General features: G+C 53.0%; 1 protein-coding gene across 1 annotated transcript in view; it reads right to left on the bottom strand.

The window, feature by feature from the left end:
- The window catches only part of SDHD (succinate dehydrogenase complex subunit D), a 74,113-nt gene that overhangs the window by 24,824 nt on the left and 31,919 nt on the right, over positions 1-17,370 (bottom strand). Inside the window, exon 3 of the mRNA XM_085645701.1 lies at positions 6,469-6,613. Coding sequence (XP_085501827.1) covers positions 6,469-6,613 — 145 coding nt within the window. The remainder of the gene's footprint in view (positions 1-6,468; positions 6,614-17,370) is intronic.

The following is a 17,370-nucleotide window of genomic DNA, read 5'->3' as shown; positions in this document are numbered from 1 at the left end:
CTCCCCAATCTCCCCGAAGCGCTTCTTTTGCCTGCCGAGAGAGTGCAACAAACTGTTGAAGAGGCGTCCTCTACACAATGCGGGTGTCATCAACATCTGCCCACCGCAGTCTGGTCTCTGATATTTTGTGCAGTTGATGCTAGCAGTCTGTGTACTCCACTGCGACCCCAGTGCTGCACCTTGTTTAACGTCACTGTATCTTAATGTGCTTTCTTCAACACATACTCCTCGATGTACTCCTAACTCTTTGGTTGACACTGTACTGTTAAGTTTTCAACAAATAAATGTTGCAAAAAACATGGAACGTCAAGAATATTTCTCCTACACCAAAGTAGAGGCAAGTAGACCGCCTGGTCAGAGACGTGCTCTCCCCCGGCAGCTCTGATCCCAAGTGCCACCTCTCAGGTCTGCTGGCCTCTGTAGTCTGGTTTGGTCCCCGTGCCTCTTCGTTGTTCTGTCTCTTATGTGCCCGGATCTGTCTCTGTGCCTCTTTGTTGTTCTGTCTCTTTTATGCCTGTATTGGTCTGTGCCTTATTCTGCCTACTTTTTCTGTCCCCCTCGTGCCTGGTTTCTGCCTCCTCTCTGCTCTCCTTCCCACCGCTGCTGCACCTGCGCCCCTCCTCCTTGCCGGTACCCACCTCCCAGCTGCGCTTCCCTCCCCCTCCCCTACTTAATGGTGGCCGCTGCGAGTGAGTGTGAGCAAGACCTCTGACCGCCTGGCCAGGGACCTGCTCTCCCCCCGCAGCTTCGCTCCTGAGTGCCACCGCCAGGGCTGCTGGCCGCTGTAGTCTGGTTCGGTCCCTGTGCCTCTTCTTTGTTCTGTCTCTTCTGTGTCCATATCTGTCTCTGTGCCTTTTTCTGCCTACTTTTTCTGTACCCCTCGTGCCTGTTTTCTGCCTCCTCTCTGCTCTTCCTCCTGCCGCTGCTCCCAGCGGCCCCTCCCCCCCTGCCGGTTCACGCTTCCCAGCTGCGCTTCCCTCCCCACCTACTTAATGGCAGCCACTGCGCATCGGGCACGCCGCTGGTGCACCAGTGGCAAGTCCATCTGCGCCCCTCAGCGACCCGACCGCAGCCAGCGCCAGGGACCCTGGTCCTCCTGCAATCCACAGGTATGACTCAGCTGCCCTCCTCGCTCTCAACCCCGGAAGACAACAACTGCCATAGATCGACGCCTACCACCAACCACGGCCAGTTCTCCTGACGACACTGCCGACAATCCTTCAGCATCAACCACCCCACGACTGCTGAACCGAGGCCGGACTCCCGCACCACCAAAGCCCTGACGTGCATCCTCCTCAACGTGCGCTCCCTCCACGGAGATCTGGGACCTGCTCAACACCCTCTCGCCAGATGTTGCCTTCTTCATGAAAACATGGACCAAAGCCACCTCGTCCCCCGACATCCCCGATGGATACAAGATCCAAAGAAATGCCCACCCCCACCGCCCAGGAGGAGGACTCGCCATCACACACAAGAGCTCCCTCCGATTCTCCACCTCCAGCACGAACGACCCCCTCTCCAACACAGACCACCTCCACTTGCAGATCCGAACCAACCCCAGAACCAGCGGGACCCTAGTCTACAGATCCCCCAGCCCTCGCGCCTCCTCCGCCACCACCATTGCCGACCTCGTCGCACCCCACGCCATCGCCTCCACAGACTACACTCTCATCCGAGACCTGAAGTTCCACCTCGACAACCGCAGCGACCCCGACTCCACCACCCTCCTTGACAACCTCCGACTGAAGCAGCTTGTCACCACTCCCACCCACAGAGCCGGACACACCCTCGACCCCATCTTCGCAGGAGGGACAAACATCCACTTTAGCCACACCACGCAGCCCCTCTGGACAGACCACCACTGCGTACACTTCACCTTTAACTCCACCACTGCACCCAAACCCACCCCACACCCTGTTGACAGAGGAACTGGAGCAAGATCACAGAGGAACACCTCAACACCACTCTCCTCCACGACCCCCTCCGCCACCACCAACGCCAATTCCGCAGCCAAATAACTACACCGCTGGATCACTAACTGCGCAGACAAGCTCGCACCCCTCCTCCACCCTGTCAAGCAACGCCCCCTGAAGGCCGCCTGGTTCCCCACTGACCTCCAAGAAGCCAGGCGCTCCTGCAGACGCCACAAGAAACTTTGGCGGAACAGGAAAACCACCGAAGACCAGAACAACTGCAGGAATGCCATAAATGAATACCACCAGCGCATAAGAGCCACCTGTGAGAAGTTGGCCTGGTATATGCTGTCCACTAATTAAAGTGGGCACCTTGTACCAGTCCAAACAACCCTTATTGATGATTAGGTTAAAGACAACCTTTATTGAAAGCTATCCTAGTGGTAGCTATGGAGAGCAGCCTTCAGGCTAAGTCTCGGAGGATTTTAAAGCAGCTTGTTTTACCAGATCAGAACCTCCTGAATGACCAAATGAAGGGAGAACCAAACAAGAGATATATAAAATATATGTATCTATTACTAACACTCTCTACTAACCTCTTTACGAGATTGGAGCAAAAAGCACACAATATAAAATCACTAGAACGACAGTAAATAGCACAATACACAGCGGGCTCCAGGGGGGAGACGGAACCATATACTAAGAAAGTGGTATAACAACCACGACTTAACTAGACACAGTGCCTAGAGCACTTAGAATCGCTGGGACCCCAAGGAACCACCCAAAGTAGTGACACAGGGGACCCACGGAGGACGGGTGCAGTGTGTGCACACAGGCGGGAGCTCTGTACAATCCTATGGGAAAGTCGCAGTTGGAATTTTAAAGATTAAGGACACTTCGGAGAGGACTTTAAGCAAACCCCTTGGAACATAGAAGGTTCTAAGGCAAGCACCCTTGAGAGTACCGAGATACCCGTGTTACCTATCCCAGAGGAGCCGGTTGCATAGGGGTCAAGTGGTGTCGGAAACCTTCGTCGTTTTCAATGGTGTGATGCGAAAAAGTGCTGCTGCCTGGAAGATGAAGTGTCCTGTGGGATCCAAGCCTGGATCCGAGGGGAGGAGAACCTGAAAGCAGAGGGGACAGACTCTGGGTCACTTCAGGGTGACCTGAGGCACGATAGATGAATGCCCACCGATGTCGGGTGCTTCAGGTGGGATGATGCGATGCTAGACTCTGCAGCCACGGGGACCAGGAGATGTCGACGACGACCAAAGTCCAGAGGTGAGCTGTCCCATGAAGGATGTCGAGTGCTGGGGGGTTAGTGTCCGGATTGAACACCAACAAGCCTTGGCAACTGCAACCCAATCGGGCAGAGTAAATAAGCTTTGGTGAAGACCAGCAAGGTCCTGGGGACTCTCCAAGCAACGGAGAGTCAGGGAACGTCTGGAGCAACCATGAAAGCCCACTGAAAGTCAGTTACCTTCACAAGGACCCACAGGCCAACGGACCAGGGATCACGAAGGGACCTCGGGCTGATTCACAAAATAGCAGCCCACGGAACACCCGTGGAGTGTAGGCTGGAAATCTTCGGTGGAAATACTGCTTGGGGTCAGGACTACAAGTAGCCCAAAGCACAGCCTCAGGGATCGCTGAAACGCATATGCTGCTGCAAAAGTACACGGTGCACTGGGGTTCGGGTTGCACGGTCCCCACGAGGGATACGGGTCTCACGATTGCTGAGAGAACTGATCGACCTCAGGGACGCTCGGGAACCCACCTCCTGTGTTGCAGAAATCTTCAGAGTCCTTAGGAGCTCATGAGATGCAAACCAGTCAGATGCATTAAAGGTGCCTGCCTTGCAGGGGAGTAACTCCTTTACTCCAAGGGAGATTCTTCAGTCATCCAGCATAGTGTAGATCGTCGAAGTACTTGGTTTCTGTAGCAGAGTTTAATCCAGGTAAAATCTAAAGTCCTGTAGTCCGGGGTTCCTACTTTATACCCAAGGAAGGGGTGGGACAAACTCTGGGGACCCACCTATGGGAGGGTCAGGACAGAGGGGTGGCTACATCCATGTCCTTTGTCCAGTTTCGCGCCACAGCAGGACCAAATGGCTCCTGCAACCGGTTTGAACTGGACTATGCACAGGGACACCAAATGTGCCCCCAGTGCAGACTTCAAAGCACTCTCAGAATGCACCCACCGAGCCCCAATACACTAAATCCTGTCTGGGAGGTGGTCACACCTTCCTGTGACAGGAAACCTATTGTGAAGCTTTCCCCCCTCCTCGAGCTTGGCTCAGCAGCAGGAGGGCAGACTCGTGTCTGTGGCTGGCAGCATCCATTTTGTGATACCCAGGTCGAGAAAGCTGGTACCGGGTGTACCAGTGTTTCACACAAGTCCCTCTAGAAGGGTGGAATCATACCTTCCCCGCCAGTTACTGGCGGGAAGGTACGATTCCAAGGTGTTTGACACCAAACACGATATTTTTCATGCAGCCATTTTAAAGTTAGCATTTACAGCGAGGTTATAATGCACTTAAATATATATGGTTGGCTACATCACAAACAACCCTGGAAAATAGGTTTAGAAGGCTGCAGAGGGGCTCTGCTCATGCATGGGCACCTTCTCACATAAAACCCAGCACCCTGCCTTCAGGATTGATAAGGCCTGCCATAGGGGTGACTGATAGGTTTATATGTGCAGTGATTTAGAATAGATATAGTGAACTTATATCTAGGTAAGGGGTGCATGCACCACCTTACACAGGCTGCAGTAGCAGACCTGTGGTGTCCGTTTGAATGGTCTCTCAGGGGTGGCATAATACATGCTGCAGCCCCTGGTAGACCTCTGGGGTACCTATGCCCTGGGTACATAGTATACCATATACTAGAGACTGATAAGGGTACCCCAGAATCCAATCTGGAGTGTACCTAAAGTACATGCACAACCAATTTATGGAGAAGCAGATAAACTGATTAGCAGGATCCCAGTCAGACTGGTCAAAAACCAGCAAAACACCAGGAAAAAAGTGGGGGTAACCATGCAGTCAGATTCCACCTTCCTACACCACCAAGCGGACCTTTACAAGAACAAAATCCAAACCAAAGCAAGTAACGCAAAATAACTCTTCAACGTCATACAGCAGTTCATCAAACCCCCAGCGAAGCCACAGACGTTTCACCTTCTCAGGACCTCTGCAACAAGCTCAGCTCGTACTTCCACCTGAAAATCAAGGCCCTCTATGTCAACTTCAGCGGACAGACTCCGGACACCACCCCCCTCTCCACCACAGACAACCAGCCGACCATCACTACTTGGAAACCTGCCACCACTGAAGACACCGCCACAACCATGAAGAACACCCTCTCAGGAGCCCCCACTGACCCCTGCCCTCTGCACATCTACCACAGAGCCACCGCCGCCATAGCACCCGAACTAGGCCGGACCATCAACGCCTCCCTCGAATCTGGCCTCTTCCCAGATGACTGGAACCAGGCAGAGATCAAGCCCCTCCTCAAGAAACCCTTGGCCGACCAGACGGACCTGAAAAACTACCTGCCTATCTCTCTCCTTCCCTCTGCAGCCAAAATCACCGAGAGATTCATCAACGCCCAGCTGACCACCTTCATTGAAGAGAATGCCATCCTCGACTCCTCCCAGTCTGTATTTCGTCGCAAGCACAGCACCAATACCGCCCTCCTCGCCGCCACCGATGACATCTGCATGCTACTCGACCAGGGCCACACTGCGGCCCTCATCCTTCTAGCCCTCTCTGCAGCCTTCGACACCGCCTCACACCGCACTCTTGCAGCTAGACTCCACATCGCCGGTATTCGAGGAACCGCACTTGACTGGATCCGCTCCTTTATCTCCGGCAGAACCCAAAGGATCAGACCCCCATCTTCCTCTCTGAACTTACAGAGATCAACTGTGGAGTATGCCAAGGATCCTCGCTCAGCCCCACGCTCCTCAACATCTACATGGCCCCCCTCGCCGCCTTCGTCAGACAGCATGGGCTCAGCACAGTATCTTACACCGACGACACCCAGCTCATCCTCTCTCTCACGAAGAACCCCAAAGACACCAGACTCCGCTTCCAAGAAGGAATGAAAGACGTTGCAGCCTGGATGAGCGACAGGTGCCTTAAACTTAACTCGGAGACAGAGGTCCTCGTCCTCGGCCCCTACCTCACTGTGTGGGATGGCTCCTAGTGGCCCCATGCCCTCGGAAACCCACCCACGCCGACGGACTACACCCGGAACCTCGGCATCATTCTAGACTCCTCTCTCACTTTGACCCGCCAGATCAACACCGTCCCCTCCACCTGCTTCAACTCCCTCCGCATCCCCCACAAAACCTTCAAGTGGATTCCCCCCCCCCCCCCCCCCCCCCCGAATGCAGAAAGACCGTCACCCACCCACTCATAGCCAGCAGACTGGACTACGGCAACGCCCTCTACGCCGGAATGAACAAAACCCTGCTACACGAGCTCCAAACCATCTACAGACCCAAAGAAAGCTCACAGAAGCGAAACAGTCAGTTCCTCCGGACTTACCAGTGGCCATGGAGAGTGAGTGCTGCCGCCAAAGAATAATCAACAGCTGCACCAGGGTACAGGTAGGCTGCAGGGAGCAGGCCCAGCAAGATAACACTAACTGCCCTCTCGGCTGTCCAGTGCAGGGACGCGGACTTGGAGCCACCTGGATAACGGGGAAAAAAGGGACAGGGTCACATTAAAATAATATTTTTTTTAATACATGCTTCATTTCATCCCTCAATCTTCAGCATAGGTACGCGCTACATCTGCGACCGACCACCATTGCTAAGGCTAACTATGCAAATATGAGCACAAATTGTGACGAAAACAGCTCCATCCAGTAAAAAGAATTAGTTAGCTGAAAAAATGTGTTAGGAAATAGAGTACTGTTAGAACTGGGATTTTCTAGTTGGCTGAGGTAGGTACCTTCGGCTAAATAGGGACCCTTGCTTCTAAGTCAGGGAAAGGAAGGACACCTTTTAAGATAGCCCCTGCTCACCCCCTCGGTAGCTTGGCACGAGCAGCCAGGCTTATCTTCAAGGCAAGTGCATAAAGTATTTGCAACCATGCTCACAGCAACCCAATGACGACACCACAAATGGACTCCACAAGAATTTCATTAAAAAAACAAGTAGTTTTTATTTAAAAAGAGACTGCCCGACAAATCCAACATATGCGTATTTGTAATATTCCTCCTGGCCGGTTATTTTTTTTTTTTTTTTGAAACCGTTTATTACAAGACTCAAAAATATACAAATATGGGCGTACAACCTTCCGGCCGGCCGCTAGCAATGAAAGGAGCATACGATATACATTTATAAAACACATGGTGCTGCGGCTGAGCATGCACAGGAGGTAACATCGTTGCGAGCCACACTATCCAGACCCCACTATACGGTTCCATTTTAAACTTAAAGAACAACAAATACAAACAAACCCACAAGGCAATCCTCAATCGGAAATAGCAACACGTGCTCCCCTAGAGGGGGGATCCTAGCCATCCATAGGAATCTCAAGAGGGGGGAGAGATCAGAACTAGGGCTGGGTACACCTAATGCCCAGGTACCGGGGGGATGAGTTGGCTAAGGGGACGGGGCCGGCGACGGATCAGGCAATAACGGTGGAGCACAGATTCCCCCGCGGTAGGCGTCCCAGGGGCCCCATACTTTCACCCATGTCGCAGGCTTACCTCTCGCCACATACACCACCTTTTCCCGAAACATGCACCAATCCATATGTTCCTTCCAGGCCGAGACAGTCGGGGGCCTCTGGGATCCCCACAGTTGGGCAACATCACGCTTGGCAACCATATACCCCAGAGTCACCCACCACGTCTGCGGCACCGAGTAATCGGTAGGCTCCCACACATTCAACAGGCATCTCCTCGCTTCGGGCAACAGCGCCACATGCGTGACCACTCGCAGCACCTCATGCACACCACGCCAGAACCCCTCCACCTCCGGGCACTCCCACAAGATATGCAGAAAAGTCCCCAGCGCACCACACCCACGCTTACACAAACCGTCCTCAGCATAGCCCATACGCAGGAGCTTTGGCCCCGTCATGTAGACCCTGTGGAGTATCTTGAGCTGGACGAAACGAAGGCGGGCCGGTATGGCCACCTCTTTCGGGGAGGCCACCGCGGAGATCCAGTCCTCGTCGTCCAGCTCCAGCCCATCGGCTACCCAAGCCTCACGAAGGGCAGTCAACAAGTCTGAGCGGTCGTTGATCAGTTTTTTGTAGATCAGTGAGATCGTGCTGTCAGGGACGTGTCCATCCAGCACTCTATCCTCCAGGGGGGAACACTCCGGGATGGAGGCAACGTCCGGAAAGACGGAGCCCAGCGCATGCCGGACCTGCAAATACCGAAAGTACTCGCTGCCCTGCAACTGAAATTCCGTCTGCAGCATCTCGAACGTTTTAAATCCTCCCCTCGTCCAGAAATCCCCCACTTTGCTAATGCCTATTAAGTCCCACTTCTCAAAGCCCTTCGAGGTCCACAAGGAGCCCAACCGCTCAGACGCGTATAGTGGTGACGCCCGGGTCAAACGGTCCTTCCACCCCATAGCTGCATTGGCCGCGTGCCACACTCGCACCATGACACGCGTGGGGCCCGTTAGGCGAGCGTCGGGCGCGCTAGAGTAGAGCGCTCGATTATGGTCACCACCTGGAAGTAGCATCCTATCCATTTCAAACGCCGGGTTTAAGGCGGGCCCATATAGGCCCTGATTAATCGCAGCTAGCTGGGAGGCCCAATAGTACCGTTTAATATCCGGGAGGGCAATCCCCCCGTCATACCATGGGAGCGTCAGCTTAGCCAGGGCAATACGTGGCCTCCCGTCCCAGAACAGGCGGCGCTGCAAACTCTCCACTTCGCGGAAGTAGCTCGCTGGGACGAGGTCCATAGTGTTCTACAACGCGTACAGGAAACGCGGCAGCGACATAATTTTAAACAATGCCGCCCGGCCGAGCGGCGAAAGCGGCAAACGCCGCCAGCGCGCGACATCCTCTTTCAAACGCTGGAGGGGGGGGGGGGAAAGCAAGTTCCGATCATACCGAGCCTCCGGGTCCAGAGTAATGAAGACACCCAGGTACCTAAATCCCTGCGGGGCGACCTGGATCGGACAGCCCCGCGGGAGGATAGGAGCCTCCCCGGAGAGAACATACACACACGATTTAGCCCAGTTGATGACCAGACCGGAGTTACGACCGAATGAATGCAAAACATCAACCAGTACTATGAGTGATTTACGTGGGGAAGCTAGGTACAAGAGGATGTCATCAGCGTATAGGGATACGCGGTCCTCATACTCAGGGGTCCAGCGGAGACCACGGATGGAAGGCTCCCACCGCAGCCACTCCGCCAGGGGCTCCAAGGCAAGTGCAAAGAGGAGCGGCGATAAGGGGCAGCCCTGCCGTGTGCCCCGGCCCAGCTCGAACGGAGCCGATACTCTTCCGTTCACCACCACCTGCGCCAATGGGCCCGAATACAGCAATTTGACCCAACTGATGAACCCTGGGCCAAATCCAAACTTCGCAAGCATCGCCCAGATATATGGCCATTCAAGCGTGTCAAACGCCATGGTGGCGTCTAAAGACGCCAAAATGGCCGGCTCCCGTATGAACGGGGCACGTGCGAGCACACCGTGCAAACGCCGCAGATTAAGGGCTGTGTTGCGATGGGGAATAAAGCCAGACTGGTCCTGATGAACCAAATCGCCCACCACGCCGACCAGCCGATTGGCCAGTACCTTGGCGAGAATCTTGGGCTCCGCATTCAGTAGCGAAATGGGCCGATAGGATGTAACCCGGTCCCGAGGTCTCCCCTCCTTGTGGATGACCACGATTGTAGCCAGACGCTGGTCCAGCGGGAGGGAGCCCACCGAGTGTGCCGCCAGGAACATAGCCCGGAGGTGGGGTGCCAGCGTATCCGGTCGCAACTTGTACAACTCGATAGGGAGACCATTCGGACCCATGGCCTTGCCGGAAGCGACCGAGCGTATGGCGAGGGCGATCTCGTCGGAGGTGGGAGCGGCGTCCAACGACACCCTGTCATCCCCGGAAAGGGACGGCAGCGCGATATCACTGAGCAGGGCACGGGAATCCTCTTCCGAGCAGGGAGACACCGGGGAATACACCCCACGGAAATAATCCGCGAAACAGGAGACGATTTCTTCTGGCTCAGTTACACACACACCATCCGTTTTCTCAATCAGCGGGACCACACGATTCGCTCTCTCTTTTTTGTCCAACCACGCTATAAGTTTACCAGCCTTATCACCCACATCATACAGTCGCCCCTGTTGCTCTCTACTGAGGCCCCTGGCCGCCTCCGTGACGAGGGCCCTATAGGCCGCTTGCTTGAGTTGGAGGACATGTAATGCGGCATCCGTCACCCCACCTTCTAAATTACCCTCCAACTCGGCTATTTCAGCCTCCATCCGGGTCACCTCCTCCCGCTCGCGCCTCCGGGCGTGGGAAATAAGGGATAGGGCCTCCCCTCGGAGTACTGTCTTGAAGGCCTCCCATAGCGGTACAGCCGAAGGCACGGACCCCACATTCTCATCAAAATAGCGCTGAAGGGATTTAATCAATTCAGCGCGAATGGTGGGGTCGCGCAGGTACCAAGGATTGATTGGGACCACCCTACCCTCACCCCTCGGAAAGACATCAAAGTGCAGTAGGAGCGGGGAGTGGTCCGAAATACCCCGTGGCAAATGGCACACCTCTCCCACCCTCCCAACATAGGCCGCCGGGACAAGGACATAGTCTAGTCGTGAGAGACTACCATGGGCTCCCGAGTGGAAAGTGTACTGCAGCTGCGTGGGGTGTTTTAAACGCCAGCAGTCCACTAATCCAAATGTATCCAAGAGGCCGGGTAGCCACGCCTGTGCCCGGGGGAGGTCCCTAGGGGGGTGACGATCCACAGTCCCAGATACCACCGCATTAAAAACCCCCCCACAACTAAAAGCCCCCCCGGAAGGCCAAGGAGAAGGCGCCCAAGGTCCGCAAAGATGGTCGACTGCAGCCCCGGTGGGATGTATACTGACACAAAGACAACCACTTTGCCCTCCAGTCTTCCCACCAAGACCGTGTAACGTCCCCGGTCATCGTGGAGCACCTCATCAATCTCCAACGGGAGCGAGTTCTTCACCATGATGCCCACACCCCTTGAGCCAGACGTGAAGCCCGAGTGAGCCACTAGGCGATAGCCACGCCGATTCATGGCGCAGAAGGAGGGCGCAGAAGGAGTTGCCAATGAGGTGTGTCTCCTGCAGAAAGACTACATCGGGCGAGATTCGCTTCAAAAACTGCAGGACCACACCTCGTTTGATCCTGTCCCCCAGTCCATTCACATTCCAAGACAACAAAGTTAATTCCCTACCCCCCATCATATACAGAAGCCATCATTCGTCCCCCGGAGAGCACTTTAGAACTAACACAAAAATACGTTTGCCTTGTGATAAAAACGAACAACACCCCATCCCTACCCACCCACCCCAACAGAACTCCCCCCTCCCTGCACCCCTGCATGAGCCCGAACAGCCCCCCCAACGTGCAGTGTGCCTGTCGCCCCATATGTAGTTAGACTAACTAGACCCCCTAGAGGAGGAGGGAGAACCCCCAATAGACCCAACACAACCTCCATAGGAGGGGAACTTACAAAAACTGACGCAGAATCGAAAGTGGCATCATTTTCGTCCAGAGTGAGGCCCAATATTAGACCCTCAGTCCCGATCCAGCGTGCCGTCTCCCCCCGCCGCCCCCCCACCACCCCCCGATCACGATCCCCGGGCAGAGTATCCAGCCAGTCCCCGGCCGCTTCGGGACGATCAAAGAAGTGCGTGCGACCATCCACCTCCACTCGCAGCTTGGCTGGGAAGAGCATGGCGTATTTGAGGTTTAGGTCCCGAAGACGGCGTTTGACGCCTAGGAAGCTCAGTCTCTGCTTCTGGACCGCTGGGGTGAAATCAGGATAAAAATTAACCTCCATATTGTCAAGCTTGACCGGTCCATGCAGTCTGGAGGTTTGCAGGATAGCGTCTCTGTCCCGAAAATTGAAAATCCGGGCGATGAGAGGTCTCGGAGGGGCTCCGACCTTCGGCCTTCCCCCGGGAACCCTGTGGGCCCTCTCCACAGCGAAGAGTTTGCTCAGCCCCCGTGGCTGGAGATGGGTAGCAATCAGGTCCTCCACAAAGAGATCCGCCGCCGCCTCCTCGCGTCCCTCGGGCACCCCGATAATGCGGATGTTGTTCCTCCGTGCCCGACTCTCGGAGTCCTCCAGGCGTCGATCCATAAGCGCACTCGCCTGACTAAGCCGGCGCACCTCTGTTTGCAAGGCCGCCACATCTGTCGTTAGGCCCGATGCGGTGTGGGCCAAAGAATCTACTCGGTCGTTGGTTTTGGAAAGATCGGCCCTCACCAGGCCAACATCCACGAGGACCGAGTCGATCTTCTGCGCCAGTGTATCAAACCGCTGGCCCACCGAGGCCTTCATCTCGGCAATGGCGCCCATGACATCTCGCAGAGTCAGATCTGCGGGCAGGTCTGGGGCATCAGGAGGGCTCTCAGGGGACTTGCGCGGTCCATCGGAAGATCCCTTCTGGAGGGTATAGCGGTCCATACTGTTGGCCTGATGGACGGCGCCACGCCGGGTCGATTTGGTCTTTGCCCGGTCTCCATCTTGTTTCGTGGCCATGGCCACCAGTCTCCCAGTCGCACCAGACACGTCGTGTAGGGCAGGAAAGCAGGGCCACGAGCTCCGGGGGGGGCCCCCTCAGAGCAGCGGGGTGGATCACAGCCTGCAGGCAGGCAGGGTCTCCCAGCAAGGCCACACCAACACCAAGGGCTCCGCGACCCAACCTCGCAGAGACGACAAGGGGGTGTGAAAGCGAAAGTGCGGGGTACGCGAGTCGCCAGGCCCTGCCTGCCGCTGTTGTTCACTTTGTCACTGGATCACCCCACAGCGCAAATCCGGGGTCCGGCGAGGGGAAGGCCGCAAACCTCAATCGGTGCTCACTCCGGTGTCCGAGGTCCGATTCGGAAGCGGGAAACGGGTGCCACCTCAGCTCAGGTTCACCAACATAGTCCCCTCATCCAGGGCAGGATAATTTCAGGATAATCGTAGGAGGTTGCGGAGGTCCTCGGGAGCCTCGCACCTACGCGGCCATCTTGGTTGCGCGCTAGGCTCCTCCTCTCCTGGCCGGTTATTAAGCCAGCCAGCCCTTGTAGGTTCTGGCGGAATTAATGAGCAATTCTAGATGATCCAATGCAGACCTAATGCAATGCTATGCAGTTCGAAAAGTAAGAATCAGGCCGCAATGTAAACATAATGCAGTTTGTTATGCAACGATCAAGCAGTTCGTAATGCCAAAATAATGCAATGCGTAAAACAACAATCAGGCAGTTCGTAATCCCAAAAAACTATGCAATACGTAATGCACTCCAGCACCGATCACGGTGCTTTAGACGGTCTCTCTGCCACTCGTACTGGCTCGCGGTCAGCTTCCACCAACATATGCCCCCAACAGGGGTATGGTGTCAACCAAAGTGCAGCTCCACACTCCGGCCCCAGTACTGCCACTCCTCGGCAAGTACGGGCCGCAATACGAGCTTGGGCAGAGGCTCGCGCTGCAAGAATGGGAGAGACCAAGAGAGTCTCTCTCTGAGCCCGGACCCCGCCCCAGGCGGCGACACACGTTACTTGGGGGGGTTGCGACCTCGCTCTCCTCTCCTCCTATCGCGACTTGGGCCTCCGATGGGACTTGGTTGATTCCAGGCAGTGGAACTCGGGTCCTCCCCCGACGGAGTTGTTTCGTGGTCCCGCTTCTGGCAACAGCGGGCTCGGGCCGGCGGCACAGCTCCTCTGGGGATGCCGGTCCGGGCCGATGGCGATAACGAAGATCACACTGCAACAGGGCACACGCACCCAGCGTCGCTGAGACTCTGTTGTACTCTTACATGAAGTAGACGCTGTTAGCCGTGTAAGATCTTTTAGTACCTTTATTCCAGTTGTACAGCAAGATGGCTCACAGGTACATCAAACAGGTAGTACAGGTAACAGGATAAGGTAATGTAGGTTAGCCCAGTAGTCAGTCCTTGGTAACATGTCACAGCAAACACCTTTGTGGTATCAAACCCCACCAGGAGCAGCCTGCCTGCTGCTCAGCCCATCTGTAACTGTCATCTCTCACCCAGTCAGACTCCCAACGTTCTATGCATCACAGCATTCTCAACATTCTACTCCAAACACACGCTGTGGCTGAACAGCAGGAGAACTGGGAAACTGCAAGATATGAAAATACTATGCAGGGCATAACATATCCCCCTTCTTTTAAAATGAAAAACAAAAGTGACATTTGTACCATGGAAATGCAACAATGCAATATGAGCAAGCCATACACAAAAGAAAATACACTTGTAATAAAATGAATACAATAGATTGAGACAATAAGTAGCGTATAGCAAAAGGGGAACAAACCCGCACAAAGCACATATTGCCAAGTCTCAAACATAGCAAAATTACCCAAGAAAAGAATGAATCAAAACCAGTGATGTGCAAATAAGAACATCACGAGAGATAATGAACCATTCAAAGTAGAGAACGGATAATATACAACAATTGTAAAAATTGAGTACAACAACCCATCCTCTCCCAAAAACAAAAATGAGAAAGTGTCATTGCGTTAGACAAAAGGTAACCACCTTGCCACTGTATTTGAGTCTAACTCCCATGCATGCACATCCTGAGTAGGAATGACCTTGAAAAGCATGGGACCCATCCGACACATACCAACTCTATAGTACAATCCCTAAAGAAAGGGAACAAATGAAAAGCAAAGTTCCTAGCATAGGAAACTCACCTACATTGTGAAGATGACAAAAAGCAAACCTTCACTCCTCTTGTGAGGTACAAAAACTCGGGATTATGACCCTAAAAACCACCCTAATGAAAGGGTCTAAGACTATAACAATGAATATGGGACCACATAACTAAAAGATACACCCTGTGTAGGGGAACCGTACCCATAAATCTAAACCAACCCAGAGAGGGTAAAATGTAACGTTAACTGGTGGAAACCAAGAAAACATGACCCGCGTCCGGGTTACCATAAGAAACTAATCTGTAAACCTTGAATGGGAACAATACCCATAAACTCACCTTAGTAAAGGCTGCGTGTAACGCACTATGGAAAGGGGCTCGTACCCAGACCATGACCATCCCTATAAAATGGGAACTGTGAGTAGAAATCTCACTCACCAACTCGCCTCAATAAAAAGGCTGCGTGAACCGCTTAATGTGTAACAAGACCACATACCCACCCCAGAGCAGGGGTTCCAATAACTCTAAATGGGAAGGAACTAGAACCAAACCCATACCTAAAATAAGGGAACGTGTAAACACAGCCCATTAAAGACACTAAGAGGGCAACCTGTGGAATTTGAACCACTGAGGACTAGACACCTCAACTTTACACTCACTAACAAAATCAGGCATACGTGTAGCCTCTGCCCAATAACACTAATAGGGCATCCCTTGCCTAAGGGCACTATACTGTGTGATGAGCACACACCAAACTCGATCCCTGTAACTAGGGAAAAACCTGTGATAACCACCCCGACAAAAGATGTCCAACCCATATGTAGGGAAACGAAAACTGTGGCATATCACTACACTAAATAACATTCCATAAAACTTGCAAGTACACTAGATGGAATACATCCATTGTGAAAACAATTTGATGGACCAAACACTGTTCAAAAACAAGACATGTTGAAAATTTTGACTTAGCTCCACAACACAATTTTGACATTGCCCCAACACCTTGCACAAATTTTGACTTTGCCACAACACCTTGCACAAAAGAACATAAGGCAGCTTGAATACGATATAGGTGCATGTAATTGAACAAGAACCATAAGCACCAAACATCTAGTTGACAGAACACTATTACTAAAGATTCTGACTGCCATAAATATAATTACGTGAAAACAAAACTTCGTGCCATCCATGTCCAAACGACGAAAAAAAAACCCGTTATCCAAAGATTCCAGGAGGCGACATCGCACGTTAACACCAGCGTTAATAGCTTAGTCCCGCAACGGAAGTCCAGACAGAATGACGCATTCAAAAAAAACTTTAATGACTAATGCCCCAAAAGACAGGGACGTGGTTGGCTTTAGACGTGGTTGGCGCAATATGTGGATGTCAAATAGAAAATGTTCATGTCACAAAATGGCGGCACGTTTTCCACGCCGAGTCGAGTGGCTCACGGCACGCTCTGTGTGCCAAACGTCCACAACAAGGAGTGCAAGACCAGGAAGACGTCATAGAAGACGCAAGAAGCCGCGATCATCTTCGTGAAGGTAGGCTTTCACGCGCCAAGCAGAACTCGTGCTACGTTTAATTTTTTTTTGAAAATCGCAAAAAACGGTTGAGACTCACCGCGACCTTAAGGCCTCTGGACGGCTTCCAAAGACCATAAAAAGAAAAAAAACTAAGTCTCACCAGCCGCTCCATGCTCTTAGCTACTCCCAATGAGAAACTCGTACTTGTCCATAACTTGTAAGTGATAGTGCACATCACTTACTCTCCTTCGTGTGAATACTCCACGATTGTAGATCAATGAGGCATGTACAAAACGTAATTTCAGGCACATCTAAACCGCCTCCCATGTAGACTTGACTTGCGCTGTATCCAAAGTAAACTGTAAATTGAAAGTCAGTCTTTAAGCACCTCCAAAGTAGCGCCAACACCAGGCATCATCAAAATATGGTGCTAAACAACAGTCCAAGTTTGTCTTGATCTTTGCTGCGCCTAAGTACTTGTAGACAAATAGTTCCAAGACATTAACTTTCCTTTTAGGCGCAGATCTTGTGGGTGTACGCACAACCACACTGTACAGCACTCTGTTGCTGGGGCTGTCCGAAGTGCAGGACACTGGTGGGGTTGCGAAGAGTGCTGTGCCACTTTCTTTTGTTGCTTGTGTCATCTTGAGTTACTTCTTTTGTTGCGTTGTTAGAAATTTCTTCTTCTTGTTCCTAGATCATCTCCAAGGCCATGTAGGGCAGTGAGTAAGTCTCCAACTCTCGCTCGTCGCCAAAAATATGTTGTACTCTTACATGAAGTAGACGCTGTTAGCCGTGTAAGATCTTTTAGTACCTTTATTCCAGTTGTACAGCAAGATGGTTCACAGGTACATCAAACAGGTAGTACAGGTAACAGGATAAGGTAATGTAGGTTAGCCCAGTAGTCAGTCCTTGGTAACATGTCACAGCAAACACCTTTGTGGTATCAAACCCCACCAGGAGCAGCCTGCCTGCTGCTCAGCCCATCTGTAACTGTCATCTCTCACCCAGTCAGACTCCCAACGTTCTATGCATCACAGCATTCTCAACATTCTACTCCAAACACACGCT

This window comes from Triturus cristatus, chromosome 3_1, assembly GCF_964204655.1.
Source record: "Triturus cristatus chromosome 3_1, aTriCri1.1, whole genome shotgun sequence".
NCBI lineage: Eukaryota > Metazoa > Chordata > Amphibia > Caudata > Salamandridae > Triturus > Triturus cristatus.
Note: the sequence above shows the minus strand (reverse complement) of the source record. Positions and strands in the feature narration are given on the sequence as shown.